At 49.5% G+C, this 15,232-nt stretch overlaps 8 protein-coding genes across 8 annotated transcripts; 1 reads left to right on the top strand and 7 right to left on the bottom strand.

Moving 5' to 3' along the window:
• Positions 1-2,037: 2,037 nt before the first annotated feature.
• Positions 2,038-3,847, bottom strand: MGYG_05929 (hypothetical protein; the record flags this gene model as incomplete). The annotated part of the gene is made up of 4 exons (XM_003171335.1): positions 2,038-2,193; positions 2,455-2,746; positions 2,825-3,697; positions 3,801-3,847. 4 exons carry the CDS (start codon positions 3,845-3,847, stop codon positions 2,038-2,040), a joined length of 1,368 nt encoding a protein of 455 aa, XP_003171383.1.
• Positions 3,848-4,845: 998 nt separating this feature from the next.
• On the bottom strand, positions 4,846-5,336 carry MGYG_05928 (hypothetical protein; the record flags this gene model as incomplete). The annotated part of the gene is made up of 3 exons (XM_003171334.1): positions 4,846-4,913; positions 5,155-5,268; positions 5,324-5,336. The coding sequence occupies 3 exons, from the start codon at positions 5,334-5,336 to the stop codon at positions 4,846-4,848; spliced, it is 195 nt and encodes a 64-aa protein (XP_003171382.1).
• A 1,503-nt stretch (positions 5,337-6,839) lies between these two features.
• Positions 6,840-7,257, bottom strand: MGYG_05927 (hypothetical protein; the record flags this gene model as incomplete). The annotated part of the gene is made up of 2 exons (XM_003171333.1): positions 6,840-7,053; positions 7,166-7,257. 2 exons carry the CDS (start codon positions 7,255-7,257, stop codon positions 6,840-6,842), a joined length of 306 nt encoding a protein of 101 aa, XP_003171381.1.
• Positions 7,258-7,725: 468 nt separating this feature from the next.
• On the bottom strand, positions 7,726-8,514 carry MGYG_05926 (hypothetical protein; the record flags this gene model as incomplete). Its single annotated transcript, XM_003171332.1, has 4 exons — positions 7,726-7,783; positions 7,969-8,067; positions 8,160-8,336; positions 8,438-8,514. The coding sequence occupies 4 exons, from the start codon at positions 8,512-8,514 to the stop codon at positions 7,726-7,728; spliced, it is 411 nt and encodes a 136-aa protein (XP_003171380.1).
• A 394-nt stretch (positions 8,515-8,908) lies between these two features.
• On the bottom strand, positions 8,909-9,658 carry MGYG_09103 (hypothetical protein; the record flags this gene model as incomplete). The annotated part of the gene is made up of 2 exons (XM_003171331.1): positions 8,909-9,326; positions 9,633-9,658. The coding sequence occupies 2 exons, from the start codon at positions 9,656-9,658 to the stop codon at positions 8,909-8,911; spliced, it is 444 nt and encodes a 147-aa protein (XP_003171379.1).
• A 1,776-nt stretch (positions 9,659-11,434) lies between these two features.
• MGYG_05925 (hypothetical protein) lies at positions 11,435-11,743 on the bottom strand (the record flags this gene model as incomplete). Its single annotated transcript, XM_003171330.1, has 2 exons — positions 11,435-11,466; positions 11,569-11,743. 2 exons carry the CDS (start codon positions 11,741-11,743, stop codon positions 11,435-11,437), a joined length of 207 nt encoding a protein of 68 aa, XP_003171378.1.
• Positions 11,744-12,733: 990 nt separating this feature from the next.
• MGYG_05924 (hypothetical protein) lies at positions 12,734-13,252 on the bottom strand (the record flags this gene model as incomplete). Its single annotated transcript, XM_003171329.1, has 1 exon — positions 12,734-13,252. One exon carries the CDS (start codon positions 13,250-13,252, stop codon positions 12,734-12,736), a length of 519 nt encoding a protein of 172 aa, XP_003171377.1.
• Positions 13,253-13,971: 719 nt separating this feature from the next.
• MGYG_09102 (hypothetical protein) lies at positions 13,972-15,060 on the top strand (the record flags this gene model as incomplete). The annotated part of the gene is made up of 1 exon (XM_003171328.1): positions 13,972-15,060. One exon carries the CDS (start codon positions 13,972-13,974, stop codon positions 15,058-15,060), a length of 1,089 nt encoding a protein of 362 aa, XP_003171376.1.
• Positions 15,061-15,232: the final 172 nt, after the last annotated feature.

The following is a 15,232-nucleotide window of genomic DNA, read 5'->3' as shown; positions in this document are numbered from 1 at the left end:
CATGCTTGTGGTAAAAAGCTGACGACAGCTCAAAATACCGCGCGCCCTTTCGAAATGCGTGCTAAACTAATTAGCTAGTTATTTAACTGTCAATTGCATCAGCTATCACACCCTCTTCTAAGGAAACGGGAACTTTGGGACAAGCGAGACCACATCGCACAATCTTTAACTTACCGGGCAACCAATTGCGAGCGTTACGATGGCAGGAAGGGTTAAATGGAAGGGGAAAAAAGGCTAGAGGAGAGGATCTGACGGGTGAGAGACGGCTGGTAAAATAGCCTCATGTCTGTTCGCCGTTGAGCATGCGCCCTTTGGATTGAGTGGCTTGATGGTAGATTTGAGATATTTCACTCTCTTCTTCCAACTAGTTAACCAACTAGTTAGTTAATGCAGTTATGTGAGTCAACTCAAGGAGGCGAGAATCATTCTGCAGGGTTGGAATGTTGATGGCGCCGGAGAGAAGAAGAGTCGTAGGTAGTTGTTCCTTACAAGAGGTTGGAAGGTGAAGTTCAATGTTCAGATGGAAGGACGTTGAATTTAACAACAAACCCGTGACTTGATTTCCCAAAATGGTAAAAGAGACTTCACAGCTAGCCCAAGCGCCGGCTACAGTCGACTACAGCATCAATTGATAGAACATAAGGCGAAGAAAGCAGACAGAGAGAAGGAAAAAATGATTAAGATGGCTAGAAATCAGTAATGTACAACTCCTATGCCCCCCGGGATTTCTTTTTAAGGCCAAGCTAGTCTATGAAAACAAGTCATCAGTGGAGTCGAGGGACCCAGAGGAAAATAGAGAAAACGGTAGAAGGAGATAGGAAATGAGAAATGAAATAAAGAATAACACCAAAGCCGCCCAAGTTTTTTCCAGTTCCAGGTCATGAATGTCCCTCTTTCGAAAAAGAAAATGAAATGATGTATTTGAATTATGCACCTCCAGGGTTCAAAGAAAAAAGGGGATCGGGTATTTGACCACCCCACCGAGATGGCTAGTTTTAAGAGTGGGTGGGTGAGGAGAGTGTGGGAGAGGAAAGTGCCGTTTCCCGCTTTCGTGTAGGAGTTCATCGCATCCAGGATGGCCACCCTTGTTCACGGTCCTCCGTGGTCCTTCCAATTTAAGGACTGTCTTGTTATCGAGAGTCACAGATACAGAGATAAAGCGTTGGGTTGCATCGTGAACGTAAACGTAAAAAGTAGCACACAAGGCGATAAAGGGTTCGGCAGGATCGAATCTGTGTCCAGGCTAAATATGGACCGTTCCTCTGAGAGAGTTGGGTGTACTGCAGCGCCAGTAACTTTGAAAATAGGTCAAAAAAAGGTAGAAAATAAACAAAGGTATCCGTTCCCTGTGTGTGGGGGTCGATAATATGTCATAAGTAGTTGTAGAGTCGATATGGTCAAAACGTCGGTCGTATACGGGGATGAAAAGGATTCCCTTGTCCGAAGGCTACCCCGTCTGCCGAAGTTTCAAATCAAGCCGTCCGGCCTAGGAAGGGAGATGCAGTCGAATGATGCCACCCTTCGGAGAGTTGGTCCTTCGCTAACCTGACTAGGATGAGGCCGGGAGAGTCCACTAGTAAGTGGGAGGATGTGATGGTTGAAAAAAGAAGGGAGAAAATAGTTGTTGTGGCCAGCCAGGGGGGGAGCGGTTTATTCTTTTTTTTTTTTTTTTTTTTTTTTTTTTTTTTCAATTTGCTGCTTTCCGTCTTCCGTGCCTTGTCAAAATCGAAAAAGTGTTATTCGCGGATGCTTGAGGGTCGGTGATGCGGAAACGGGAATTTCCTTATCTGGATGCCTGCATGCATGGATGCGACATCGCAAAGACTCAAAAGAGTGGGCCGAGAAGGGAAAGCAGATCTTGTGCAAGCTGAGGAGAGAAGGTTGGTGGTAATGATGGTGGTGGTGGTGGCAGCAGCGGTAGAAGGCGTTGATAGTGGTAGTAGTAGTGGTGGTAGTGGTGATAAGTTAGGGATGAGGCGATCGCAGGGCTCGAGGTAAAAGCCAGAAGGCCCGACAACTAAGCCGGAGAACGCAACTCTAGCAAGTTACAAGTTTCTCCTGGAGTGGCGCTGGCGGTTGACGGAGAGCGTGGGCCTTGGGGTCGGAGGACGCAGCGAGGATCTCGTAATTTAGTTTTTCCCGCATGCGATCGGTGTCACTGACGTCTGCACCTTCACGAGTGCCCCAAGTAGTCTGGAGAGAGGAATGCTGGTTAGCAGAACGAACGACAGACGCATTATCGTTTATCGCTGTTATTATTACGGCCGATGGCAAAAGAGAGGACAAGACAATTAAACTTGACTTTTGGGCTGGGAGGGTGAAACAAAGGAAGGCTTGTCCGGGGTTTTGCTGGCTGGCTCGGGGAACGGCCCAGAAGCGAGCAAGCATTTGGCATCTGACATTTTTGACACATGAAGACAAGAAGGGGAGAGAAGAAACAGAGACAAGACATACCACATTGAGAGTGAAGGCGGCATAGAGCTTGATGAGGCCGTGGAAGTAGCCAAAGAAGATGGAGACGGGCAGCAGCAAGAAGTCGGCTGGATAGCGGATGTAGTGGCCTAGCAGCTTGATGAACTTGCTCACGAACATCCAGAGCAGCAGGGCGTTGAAGGCCCATGTCCGCTGCTGGGGGTCCCAGGCTTCGGTGCCTTTGTAGCAGAAGGCCAGGAGACATAGGTCGCCGATGAGAGCAGGCGGAGAGAGCGTAGTCAGGAAGACTGCGTACGTGCTCCATGGCTGACGGCTAATACCCATGTTGTTAGCTTCCTCTTCTTATGTTCTTTATTCTTTATCCTTGATACAAAAGAAAAGAAATACTTACAACCAGACGACCTGTTCCTGGACGAGGGTGGTGAGGTTGCTGCGCCAGTTGCTGCGAGACCAGCGGACGCACTGCTTAAGGAACTGCGGGTTGTCCTCGAGTGTGGTCTGAATCTCAGCCTCGGGGTGGTACTGGAAGTAGGTCTCCCAGCCGTGAGTGACCATCCAGCGCGAGAGGAAGTTGTCATCGTCAGCATTGAGCTCGTAGCGGCCAAACCACCATTCCTCGTTGGTGAAGCCCAGTGTGAACTCGCGGTCCTGTAGGATCTTGGTACGGTACGCAACGGTCCGTCCCGACAGACAGGGCATCCCGCCGTCCATATGTGTAGTGGCGGCGCAGTCGAAGTTGCGGCGCTCAAGATACAGCGCACCCAAAAAGTCCCAGGCTCGCTGCATCGAGAATAGCGGTGCACCGACTCTCCGCAGACGCTGGCAGGTGGTGACACCGCCGTAGATGGGATCCTTGTCGAAGGGAGCCAGGATCCATTTGAGCTCTGTCTTAGGCCAGCTCACGTCGTCATCCACGAAGACTGTGATCTCGGTCCGCACCTCCGGGATGGCGCGTACCATCTGCCGTCGCTTGTTAGGCTTTGGGATGCTCAGTAGCTGGATCCTCGTCCGCGAAGCGGGCATTGCGTTCAGCATGCGCTCTGCATTGGCCCTATTGGCATCAATGGTCACCAGGAAGATCTGGTAGGGCTCGTTCAGCAGAATGGTCCGGATGGTCTCCTCGAGCTCCTCGCCGCAGCCGGACAGGGATGGGATAATGATGGATACATCTTGGGACGTCAATTTTGGATTCTCCGGCGGCGGAATCGGTCGAAACGTCCAGACAGCAAACAAGTTGACTACAAGTCGCAGGTACCGGTACACACTACCACCAAAAGACAACGCCTCCCAGTCAGATACGCATATCCAAGAAGAACGCAGGCAAAAAAAAAAAAGAAAAAGGAAAAGGAAAAAAAGAAAAAACTCACAACAAGAGCTTGAAGGCCAAAAGATATGTGAACTCAAAAGACATCATGATGGCTTTTCCTGCTGTTCAATTGCAATATTCAAACTAATAAGAATGAAGTCTCGAAGCTCCGGGCTGAGATATCAAGTCTTGTTTGCTCTCAGGGAAAGGAGACGGTCCTCCCAGTCCCAGCTATCTCTCGCACTCTCTCAAAGGGTTCGCAGTTATCAATTCATAAGGTGAGAAGCTGTTTTCTCCTTTTTCTCCGTTCTTCTTTTCTTTGGGTGACTGGTGATTTTGGTAGTTGTAGAGAAAGCTGCCAATTTCAAGCAAAGCCAGCAGGCTGAACAGGACGGGGTATATATATAAATAAGGTACGCTCAACAGTAAGTGAAAATCAAATAAGAAGCTCAGGAGAAGTCGGAGCAGGGAAGAAGAAGAGAATTGCCAGCTTTATTGAAAGAAGGAGCGGAAAGGCGAGAAGTAATAAAGAAGCAGACGAAGAAGTAGGAAGAAATTAAGCAACAAGGGCCGAGGTATATTAATTAAGGTTGGTTTGACGGGCTGTGGCCAGAAGGGAATGAGGTAAAAGTAGCAGTAGAAGAAGGGAAAGGAGCAGCAGATAAGAAGAGAGAAGAAGAGGAAGAAGAAAGACGGAGCTGGCTGGTCGATGAACGGCTTCTTGAAATAAGAACAACGGTCTTCTTTTGCAGCAGCCATGCAGGAGGGATTCTCCGTACTTTCGGTCGAACTGCAAAAAAAGAGACGAAAAAAGGTAAAAAAGGTAAAAAAAAATAAAAAATAAAAGATGAAGGTCAATTAGGGTGGAACAAGGTAAGTGAATCAGCGGGCCCTCCTCCTGCTGCTCCTGCTCCCCCCTTCGGCGAGGGCTAAAGTGAGTTTTTTTTTTTTTTTGGCAAGGTGGAGAGCTTCGTATGCGTTGAGTTGAAGAGTTAAATTCACTATCTTGAGTATCCTTATGCAAAATAGAGCTGGAAAGGTTGTTAAAGGCGAAATACGTCTTCCTGGCGGTTGGTTGGGCGACCTCTCCGTCTCCCTCTCTCTGTTCAAATCCATTTTAAGGGGTTGGCTGGTTGGTTGGCTGGCAATTGACCAAATAAATTCTTAGCTGCTTCTACAGAAACAACAGCAGCAACAGCAAACAACAAATAACAACAACAAAAGGCTTGCCGGCGAGAAGTAGAGCTTTCCTGCGGCCTAGTTTAAGCTTCGCGCAAGTCAAGTGAGATGCTTGAAAGGCGAGAAGTGGGAAAAAAGCAATTTGCTTAGCCCTTTTTCCAGAATCCTTCTTTGGCTGTTCGAGGCTTCTTCTTCTTACTCGCTTTGCCCTTTTCTCTCCCTGTACTGGGACAAACCTCTGTGTCTTGCCGGATGGCGAGTTGGCTGGTCAACTACCTCTCGAGTCCTGCTTGTCGGCTTCCTCGAGTCTTGCTGTTTGTGTCCTCCACTTTTGTTAAAAATTCCCAATACTATATGTATGTAAAATTAACCAAAACAGCTTAATTAGCCCTTGTAAACCCTCACTCCCTGGACACATGGTGGAGTTCTTCTTCTTCTTCTCTTCGTTGCTTTTTCTGATTCTTTTCCTTTCTCTAATTTCTTTTTCTCCCCCCTGGTCGCCGTCGACGTATGAGCGACGGGGTGGGCTTCGTACTATAGTTGGTTTGGTTAGTTAGCTGTTTGGGAGTATAAAACACGCACGATAAGGGAGCAGCATTGTTTTCGCCATCTTAAAAAAGACAGGCATGGGTGATTCGACTTAGACGACCTTAACCTGCACAGGGGTCTGGCTGGTTGATGGGCAGTAAGCCGGCTTCAGTCCAGTGACTCGTTATCTACTCCGTAAATATCTCTGGTTTGCCTTACATTAGAGCTCCAGCAGATACTCCCGCAAGGTAGCCAACCAGATTATACGCTCAACGGCGACGCCCCAGCCAGCATGAGAGACCCAGAGATATCCAGAGAGAGACTCAGAGAGAGAGAGAGAGGCGGGGGGGGGGAGACTCACTAGCCAGGCACAAGAAGAGACGGCAGAATGGAAATTTCCCACCTGTTTCGCCCTAGCCAGGGGGTTCAGAGAGTCAAAACTTGCGATGGCGAATTTTAAACCAGAAGACGAGACGAACTGGAGCCGCCCCCTTCCTCCTTCGGGTGATCGCCCTGAGTTATACGGAGGTTACCTGAATGTCATAATAGTTGCTCTATGCAAAAAAGAGAAGGTGACGGGATGGGCGCGATCAGCATGGCTCTATGGAAGGGAGTAAAAAAACTAGTTTAAGTAGACGGTCATCATCCTGATTCCCGATCTCAAGGATCAGGATGTTTTATATATAGAAAAGACGTTGGCAAAGCTACTCTGTTAGCTACGGACACCGGACTGTTAGAAGGGGAAGCAGACGGGAAGTATCCTCCTCTTTAAAACCAAGAAACCACACTCGAGACCGGTTCGAAGGGGCCATCCTCTTGTTTGGTAGGTGAGCAGCAGTGCTCGAAACCTGGATGCTACACAGCACAGCAGTCGCGAAAGATCCCAAGTTGGATCCCTGGGAGATCCCCCCTGGTTGAGGCGAACATCTACCCCATACTTTATTAACTAATAATATCCATATGAAATGTAGCATATACTCGTGCGGTTGATGGACAAAGTAACGCATACTCGCGTGGTCGGTTCATTCCCATGTCCATCCGTTAACTAATTTTTCAGTTGTCTCCTGCTCCCTCTTGCCGTGGTGCTCAGGGCGTGTATGACAAGAGTCGACGCCGAACCGGACTCCCGAAGGTGCTTCGATCGGGTCCTCCATCCAGCCCTGTCCTGCCTGCCCTGCTACCTGGCGGCCTCTCATCGCACCGGCTTGCCTTGTTTCCTGCCTGCCTGCCTGCGTTGACTAGCAAGTCAAGTTACCAGGGAGGATCGGCGAGGATAAAAGTGGAGGACCATCTTTATCTCGCAATAACCAAGTCACTAGCCAGCCATCTCTGGGGGGCTGGGACGAGTAACGAGCAGCGCGTGTGCGCCTTCACCATCGTCATCGACCATTAACTATCGCTTCGTCTGTCTTCTTTCTGACCGGGCGAGGCACAGGACAGGGCCCACTCGATGCACCAGTTTCACACTCGCCAGACAAGCCAGCAGCAGCCAGTAACTACTATAGTTACGGCACTCGAGAGATGCAGAGAAGCTTTGCTGCCAAAATTCACCACCTGTCTGGACGGACTCCCTGGCAGGCTGGTGGCTGGCTGACTGACTGACTTGGCTGAGCCAGGCGGTTAGCAGCCGTCTCATCCAGGGGGTAAAGGGGAGTACCTGCTCCATCATCAATCGAGTCACTACTCTGTAGACTAGTTAGCTAACTGGTCAGGACGAACCTGAGATCACTCCAGGCCCGTCCAATCATGCTGTCAATCGGCCTGACAAGTCCACCCGAGGCTCCGTAGCGGCGATCTACCTTGCCGTTCATCGTCCAAACGTGAGTTGCAGCAGCCTGACTTGCTTCTTTAGAACCTGAGTCGACCGTCAAGAGCGTGGGGGAGCCGATCCAGAGCCAGAGGGGAGCTCTCTCCAGGCCCTTTTATCGAACCTGTTTGGCGCTCTGCTGCTTTTATTCCTTTTTCCATCTCCTCTGCTTCTTTGCTTTTCTCTCAAGGTAAATCCATGCATGTAAATAAAAAGAAGAATGAAGAATGCAGGGCATGAGTCGTCGATTAGTTACGCGAGCAAGGCGATGGTGACTTCATATAGCATGACAGGGGGCGACGACGGCCCTCGATCTTCCAGTTGTGCTGCATCCGGCCGCTCATTGGCGGCTCGTCTTGAGTTGCATTTCGATACTCGCATATTTCTCGGGCATATATTCGCCGATGCATGAAACGAGATAAGGAGCCAATAGGTTATGCATATGTGTGTGTATATATAAACACTGGAGTAGCTAAACCTGGCTGACATTCTGACTGACTGACTCTTGCGATGCGCATGCGGCCCTGTTCCTAGTAAAGTGACAGACAGGATATCATTCAACCAACCGCCATCCCTGTTGAACTAACCAACTAGGCGTGATGACGATGTGACAGAGACTCGCGAGGATCGAATCACTAGAACTGCTTCTCAAGTCGATCCAAGGGCGCAGCTCGCTCTCCTCTTTTTTTTCGCTTCCAGCAATATATGGAGATACCTCCTTGTTCGGCGGAGATTGGCTGTCAGGCTCGCCTTGTCACCGTCAGCGTCACCACCAACTGTTCTGTAAAGGTCGAAGACTCGGCCGTGGATCGTCCTGCAGCACGCTAGCCGGCTTGTTAGCCAGGTGGACACACTCACTGGCGCTGCTGGTTGCGCCGGAGCTCAAGAAGTTATGCCTGTAACTACTTGCCCATTATCCATGCCCATGCGATGCACGAATAAAGCCGGCCTTTCAACCTGTCCGCCAAAGCCCACCACTCTTGATCAAGCCTTGCTGCTCCGAATGCAACGGTGTGGATGGCCAGTCGGCGCTTCCCAGCGTTATAGCTGCTCCGTACTATGTGCCAGGTTCGTTGCTTGGGTCTGCAAGTTAACCACCTGCCTTCCTTGATACCACTATTGTTATTATAAGTGGTTGTTATTATTATTATTATTATCATTATTATTGCTCCGTACGAACGAACAGGATACGCAGACAGGCAAAGAGAGACGAGTTGATAGGCCACCGCAGGATACGAAGCAATGCACTTCGAAGGGCCATCAACAGGTCGAGAGAACGAACCCCTGATTAAGACTAGAGTCTCGTTATATCAAAAGATCCCTTCGTGACGAGCTGCTAAAATAACGGCCTCTCTCGCTTGATATCCTTGATAGAATGGTCACTCTGCCGTCTACCTTTTTCTACCTTGGGAGACCTTTCATCCCTTCTTGCTGGGGCTGCGGCGTTGGGGCAATTTCATATCAACGGCTCTTAATTAACGTGTTTGTGGTGGTATTATGGATGCCATGCATGCAGCGTCTCCATCCTCTCTCTCTTGCTCTTACCTTTCCTCCCCCTTTTTCTCCTCTTTGCCTTGTGTCAGATCCAGCTATGGCTATAAACCTGACGCATAACGCCTGAGAGAGCAGGGATTGGTCTTCCTGTGATCAATGCTTCATATCTCCTTCAGACCGACCGTTAGCCCATCATCTTCCATAATTACTGTTGGTATTATGATTATGGTTATTTCAATAACTAGTACACCCGCCAAAATCTTGGTTTCCGACAAGTCAATGTTCAAGCCAACGGTTGTTGCTGGGAAAGCTTTCCGCTTTGGGTCAGGTCGTCCGAAGAACGAGCCTAGACGATAGAAAAGCCACAACTCAGAGCTTCGGCAACCGCAGAGCAAGGCCCTGTTCATTTCTTTCTTTGTTTGTTTCTTCCTTCCTTTTCTTCCTTCCTTTCTCGCCCTCGCTCGGTCACGGGTTGACTCTCGTTCGCCGTTGTGCTGGGTCGGATTGCCGTTGGCTTCAGCCGGAATGGTACCAACGTCACTCTCACGACCACACGCACTGACGGCTGCAAAAACGGGCCTTTGGTGGTGGGATGTGCCTGTATCAGCCGTCGGAGATCGATCCTGGCCGTCGTCATCTCAAACCACACTCCGGAGAAAGGTTGCAAAAAAAAAAAAAAAAAAAAAAAAAGAAGGGGTAAAAAAGAAAGAAAGGCCATCGGTTTGGCCACATGTTATTTAGGGATCTTGGGTTAGGACATGGGGTGGCCCTGCTGGTGAAGAAGTTTCTGGGCCATGACGGTGAAAATGCAGCTGCATGGCAGTGGAGATAGCTAATTCAACTGGTTCACGTCCATATTTCCTTTCTGGATGGCACCAAGTGTACGGAGTACTTAGAAGTACCATGGCCATAGACTCTTCTAGGCTGTCTATCCACGCTGAACCGAGAAACGGGCTGCCTCTGGTCTACCTCAGGTCTACCTCCTGCTCAAGTACCTCTGGGAACCACAGATGAGACGGACAGGGACTGACCTCCATGAGCAGACACACATGTTGATGTTGTGGCTCTCTCCCTTATCCTTGTCCTTGAACAAGAGGAGATTCCCACCATCCCATTATTTCAAGCCGTTATTTGTCCAATGGGAGTCGGCTGCCGCCTTCATTCCTTTTTCCTTCCTTCGAATGAGCATCTCAGCCCTATTTAGAATAATACGATGATTCTTCTTCACTGGACTAAACTGGCAGTTAGTTATCAAAAGAGCAAAAGAACCAGGAAGAGCTGAGGACAAACCCATACACTCTTTGGCTACCACCATAGCAGGCCGTCCAGTTTCGCATCTATCCTCAACCCCGGCCTCCACCGCTCTTGCATCAAACTGGCTAGCTGACGAGTAACCACGGCAGTAGCACCATCACCAACAACGACGCAAAAAAAAAGAGGGGGGCATCCTCTTCTATCCTCCCTCCATTCCTTCTCTTTCGTTCTGGAAGGCCGCTTAAGGTTGCGACTGTTGGGTCCACCACGGGACCCATGAATGCAAGGAACAAGCGTTATCCGCTTTTTTCTCTTCCTTTTTCTTCTTTGTCGCCTCCCCTTGCTTTCTTTTTCCGCTGTTCGTTTCGCTGCTGCTGGTGATCGTCACATCGCTTGTTTGAGGCAAACCTGTCCAATGTACTCCGTAAACTAATCTCTTCCCATCGACAGCCAGCCAGTTTCGGTCGAGTTTCAACTGTCCCGGGCTCCTGTCTTTTCAATCTACCCAAAGCTGTCCATGCATGGAGCACTAGGAGGACCAGCCATGCCCAAAGGGAGGCCAGATCTCAACCGTCGTCTCAGCTCCCTCTGCCCCAAACATACGAACAGGTTCGAAGAACACCAACTGCTCTTCCTTTTGCCTAGTTCGTTTTATTTCCGAAAGAACCAAGCAATGCCGTCGAAGGTTACGGGTGAGATGCTTTTTGATTCGCTTATTCACGCAGTCTCCTTCGTTTATCTCGTCACCGTTTTTCATGTTTCATCATCGCCTGAAGCATAACTCAGTCGTCGCATCCTTAATGATTTTCAACCCCCGTAATCAAAACACGAAGGTGTGTTTCCTCTTCATTCGACAGTTTCATCTTCAGTACTGCACGTGTAGGCCAGTTTCTGCAGCCATTGGAGTATTGAGCTGTTCCTCTTAAGATGCAGAGCTAGCGTAGCAAAGCCGCTACTGTCGCTTTCTAGACCAAGCTCTCGGTTCTCGCCAGAGCTATCAAACTTCTGGATGGCCGGGAAGGCGTATAAACGCCGAAAGCATTGAAATCATCTGTTCCCCGTGGATACCAGGCTTTGCATCGGAGAACTCCTCTCTGCGTTGATGTCGGTAGTTACTGTACCGATGTCACTCTTATGTGTATCACTTTTGCTGGCAGGGGAGACATATCAAAACATCGTCAGCTGCTGCTGCATAGCTCTGCATTTGTGAGCCGCACGGCCATGGTTCGCGACTATTTATATATATACGAGGTGCGACGGAGTCTCGTCGATAACGAACTGCTTGTCTCTCTACCTTGGGGGCTGGCCTCTGTCTCATGGAGCCGAGCAGTGACATGGTATCCTCACATGAAGAACAGGTACGCCCGTATTATCGGAGAAGACTCGGCTGCATACAGACCACTCCCATCCCAAGCTCAATGACGTTTAATTGATTAATTTTCCTGATGTTCCTTTCCACGTATTTCTGTGCGAGGTAAAGGTCGGTTAACACTCTTTTTTTATTTTGTTTTATTTTTCGACAGCCAAATGGTGCATGCTGCATAGTGCATATGCACGAACGGCTTACCCCTACTCCGTTTTGACAACGCGCCTGTCGTATAGTTGGGTCCAGGAATGTGTTCGAGATTCGCACTGTGTACACGCCAGACTTCCGTGCCAGAGCATCCTAGGGGCCAGGCACATGAAGGTTCCCCCCAGATGGCATCCGGATGCACGTCGACACTCCCCGACGCATCGTACATGAGGTCGTGGCCCTCTCCTCATGCGCCGGTAATCAGGGGTCGCTGTTGAATCTCCGCATGATCTGCAAAATTGAATGATTGCTAAAAGCGTAAAATGTGCAATCGCACCATCTTCCATCCAGTCGACTAACTTGGGGCAAAGACGGATTTATAAGTAAGTTAATTGCGTCCGAAGACATGCATCTTGCCATGTCTAGGTTGCTCCATGTTGTCACTGATATGATAACCCTTCATCCTCCTTTTCGCCTACTCACTGCAGCGAAGACCTGGCTGGCAGGCTGGCAATCGTCATTCCCAGCTCACTGTGGATCTTGCTTCCGCCGGGCCGCCATGAGAGGTTCGTGAAGATTGGAATCATACCTGATGCTCCACATGGGTGCTCTGAAGAATGGGCATATTTCGGGAATAAGGAACCCTCGAAAACAATCAGTTGAGACACATTTCAGAACAAGACGTAACATTGGAGTTATGATGGACGAGACCAAGATGGATCGTTTACCTATAGAAAGCAACACATCAGCTTGACCGCTCTATTACAGGGTGTCCGAACTTGACCGCCTCGACCATCTTGATGGAGAGTCCCTCTTGTAACAGCAAACTGGACGGCATCTCCCGATGTGTTTCCTAGTTATATGTGCTATCGTAAGGTGTACATCCACAGCTGCATAAATGTAATTTTATGTCCTCTCTTCCAAAACCCTTCTTGCCCGGCATCAAGCGAGGCCAAACCGCAGCATTCCTTGCTTATACGAGTCATTCCTTCAACCCTGTCTGGCACAAGACAAGGTAAGAAAGCCCTAGGATATCACGAAATGCTGCAGGTTGACGGCTGAATCCTTCGGTTGACCTTAATTTGACACCCCGGGGGTTTAATGTGATGTCAGTTTGTGCGGAAAGCTTAGCTGGCGTCCCATCCTCGGCGGTGGACTACAGAAAAAGCCTTGATCAGACATCAAACAATCTGAACATGGACATTAATCTGGGGTACCTTCATGAACTGCCGATGTATGTATGCAAATAGGACGCTCCCTTGCCCTTCGCTAAGATTGTGTGGTCAAGATCGCCACAGATATCGGCATTGTTTAGGCATGAGATAACTGCCGATGCATATTTTCGCGGGATCTCGCCGATAAGATGTGTCAAACGGTACAGATGCGGGAGACGGTATAGTTTAGTTATAGGCATTTCTATCCAGTGGCCCTCAGACGGAGGCACGTCTCGGGATGGTTTTTGTATCGCCCTCCAAAGCTCTGGTAAGTTATCCAGGTGGAAAGAGGGGGAATTCCGCCTCTCTTGTCTGTAGCTGGGATTGGTTTTGACTGTCTCAAATCCGTTTCCGGTCGATGTCCGGAGTGGTAAATAGATGCCCAAGGTAAAGTATGGCATCATTAATGCTAAGATACCCGAGTATGTTTGGCATCTCGCAATGAGTAGCATTCCTGAAGTGCCAGCCTCGAGTATTCGGTAATATGCCGCAGTCAAGTAGCTAGGTGTTGCCGGTTGATTCATTCCCTCCCTTCAGCCCAGTTGATAATGTAGGATCAAGCAGCGCAGAAGACTCAGACACATCATGTGGTAGCAGCCATCCAGCAGAATGAAGACACAGGCATTAACCACGCCTATCAGTGGGCTCGTTGCAACCGGGCAACATGGTATATGATAAATATAGTCTCTTCCTGGGAAATCAAGACTGGCTACGGTAGACTTGGGCAGCCTGGCACTGGCATCAATTCGACTTCGTAAGCGAGTCTATAGGCTATGCTCTTTGGTATAAGAGGTTGGACAGGCCATATGCAACCGTCTTCACTCAGGCCCGTTATTACCCAGTCACTGGTTTCTGTGCTGGAAGGGAAACTGTCCTGGAAGAGTCAGACCTCCTGTTCAAGCTGTTCAATTATAGTTGTTAGTAAGTTAGTTACCCAGACGAGCTTTCGAGGTTGAGGAAGTTATATTAGCCACACAGCACAGAACCCTGTGGCATCTATAGACCCAAAGCAGCTATACAGATAACATCAGTTAGTTGGATATCGTTGGCCCTTCTCTTGATTTTGATAAACCGGTTCAAACCTTCTGGCTGTCCAGCTGCTTCGTGCGGAAGCTATGCGGATAATCATTGTCCCGTACATATACATTTTTCTTGACCAACCCCAGAGCCATCTAGGATGTTGATGATTATGATAGATAGATAAATACGCATAGACTGGAGAAGCAGACATCTTATTAGCACAATGAAGGCCTTCCAGCGAGCAATTCCTGCTCTACGGCACTTTCACCTCAGCCAGAACCTGCAGCACCAGCAAGGACTGCATCGATATGCGCGACTCGTCCACTCGTCCACCACCAAAGCTGCGGTTGCGCACCCAGTGAACGCCTCTGGGCCTCCGCCAAAGCCGCCAGCGTCGACGGCGAGCCCTCTAAGGAAGAGATTCTGGAAAGATGTTCACGTTAAAGAAGCTGCAGGCAGGCACCCAACTGACGTCTTGTTTTTGTCAAGCTTGATAGATATTAACATGTGCTTTACTTTAATAGGAGGCCATCAAATATACCTGGACAGCCGGCCAGTTCGAACACCAGAGAAGAATATATTAACTGTGCCTTCCTCGAAACCCCATCTTGCGCACGCTATCGCCCTAGAATGGGACCTACTCAAGACAGCACAGCATGCAACCAAGTACCACCTTATACCGATGACATCAATCACCGGCCGGGCCGAAGATATCGCAGCTGAAGATGCCAAAGGAGTGACCACGATACGAGACGATATAACCCGAGTAATGCTACGGTATCTTGAGACCGACACACTTCTCAGCTGGGCCCCGGAGAGAGAACCAGACTATGTCGGACGAAGTGAAGAGAAGCGCGAGACGCTGCGGGAGAAGCAGATCAAGGCGGCCGAGCCCATCATCTCGGCCCTGGTTTCTGCTGTCTGGCCTGGCGTAGAGCTTAAGCCAACCCTTGACGCCAACAGCATCATGCCATTGCCTCAACCACAGCAGACAATTGATTTCATTCGAGGGTGGCTGTCGAGTCTTTCGCCGTACGACCTTGCTGGCGTGGAGAGAGCCGGAATAGCCACAAAAAGTCTGCTGGTCGGCACCCGGGTGGTGATCGAATGGAGCGAAAACTTCCGCCATATCCGGCCTAACGGTGCGAGCAGGACGTTCGGCATCGAAGAGGCCGCGTATGCGTCGAGCCTGGAGGTCAGATGGCAGATAGAGAACTGGGGAGAAGTCGAGGATACGCACGATGTAGAGAGGGAGGACTTGCGCCGACAGCTAGGGAGCGTCATCCTGCTAGTAAGCGGTTGTCCTGCATGATTAATTGGGTGATTGGTTGATTGATTTGATGTCGTCGTGTCCATATTTGTATCTATATCTATCTATATCCTGTACGATTAGAGCCCATATACCCGGCGAATTTGAGAGTGAGTGTGAGAGAGAGCATCGTCCGCAACGGCCACGTCACGAAGACCGCCCTGTTCCTATCAGA

The sequence above is a fragment of the Nannizzia gypsea genome, genomic scaffold (assembly GCF_000150975.2).
Source record: "Nannizzia gypsea CBS 118893 supercont1.5 genomic scaffold, whole genome shotgun sequence".
Lineage (NCBI taxonomy): Eukaryota > Fungi > Ascomycota > Eurotiomycetes > Onygenales > Arthrodermataceae > Nannizzia > Nannizzia gypsea.
This window is presented reverse-complemented; position numbering and strand designations above follow the sequence as displayed.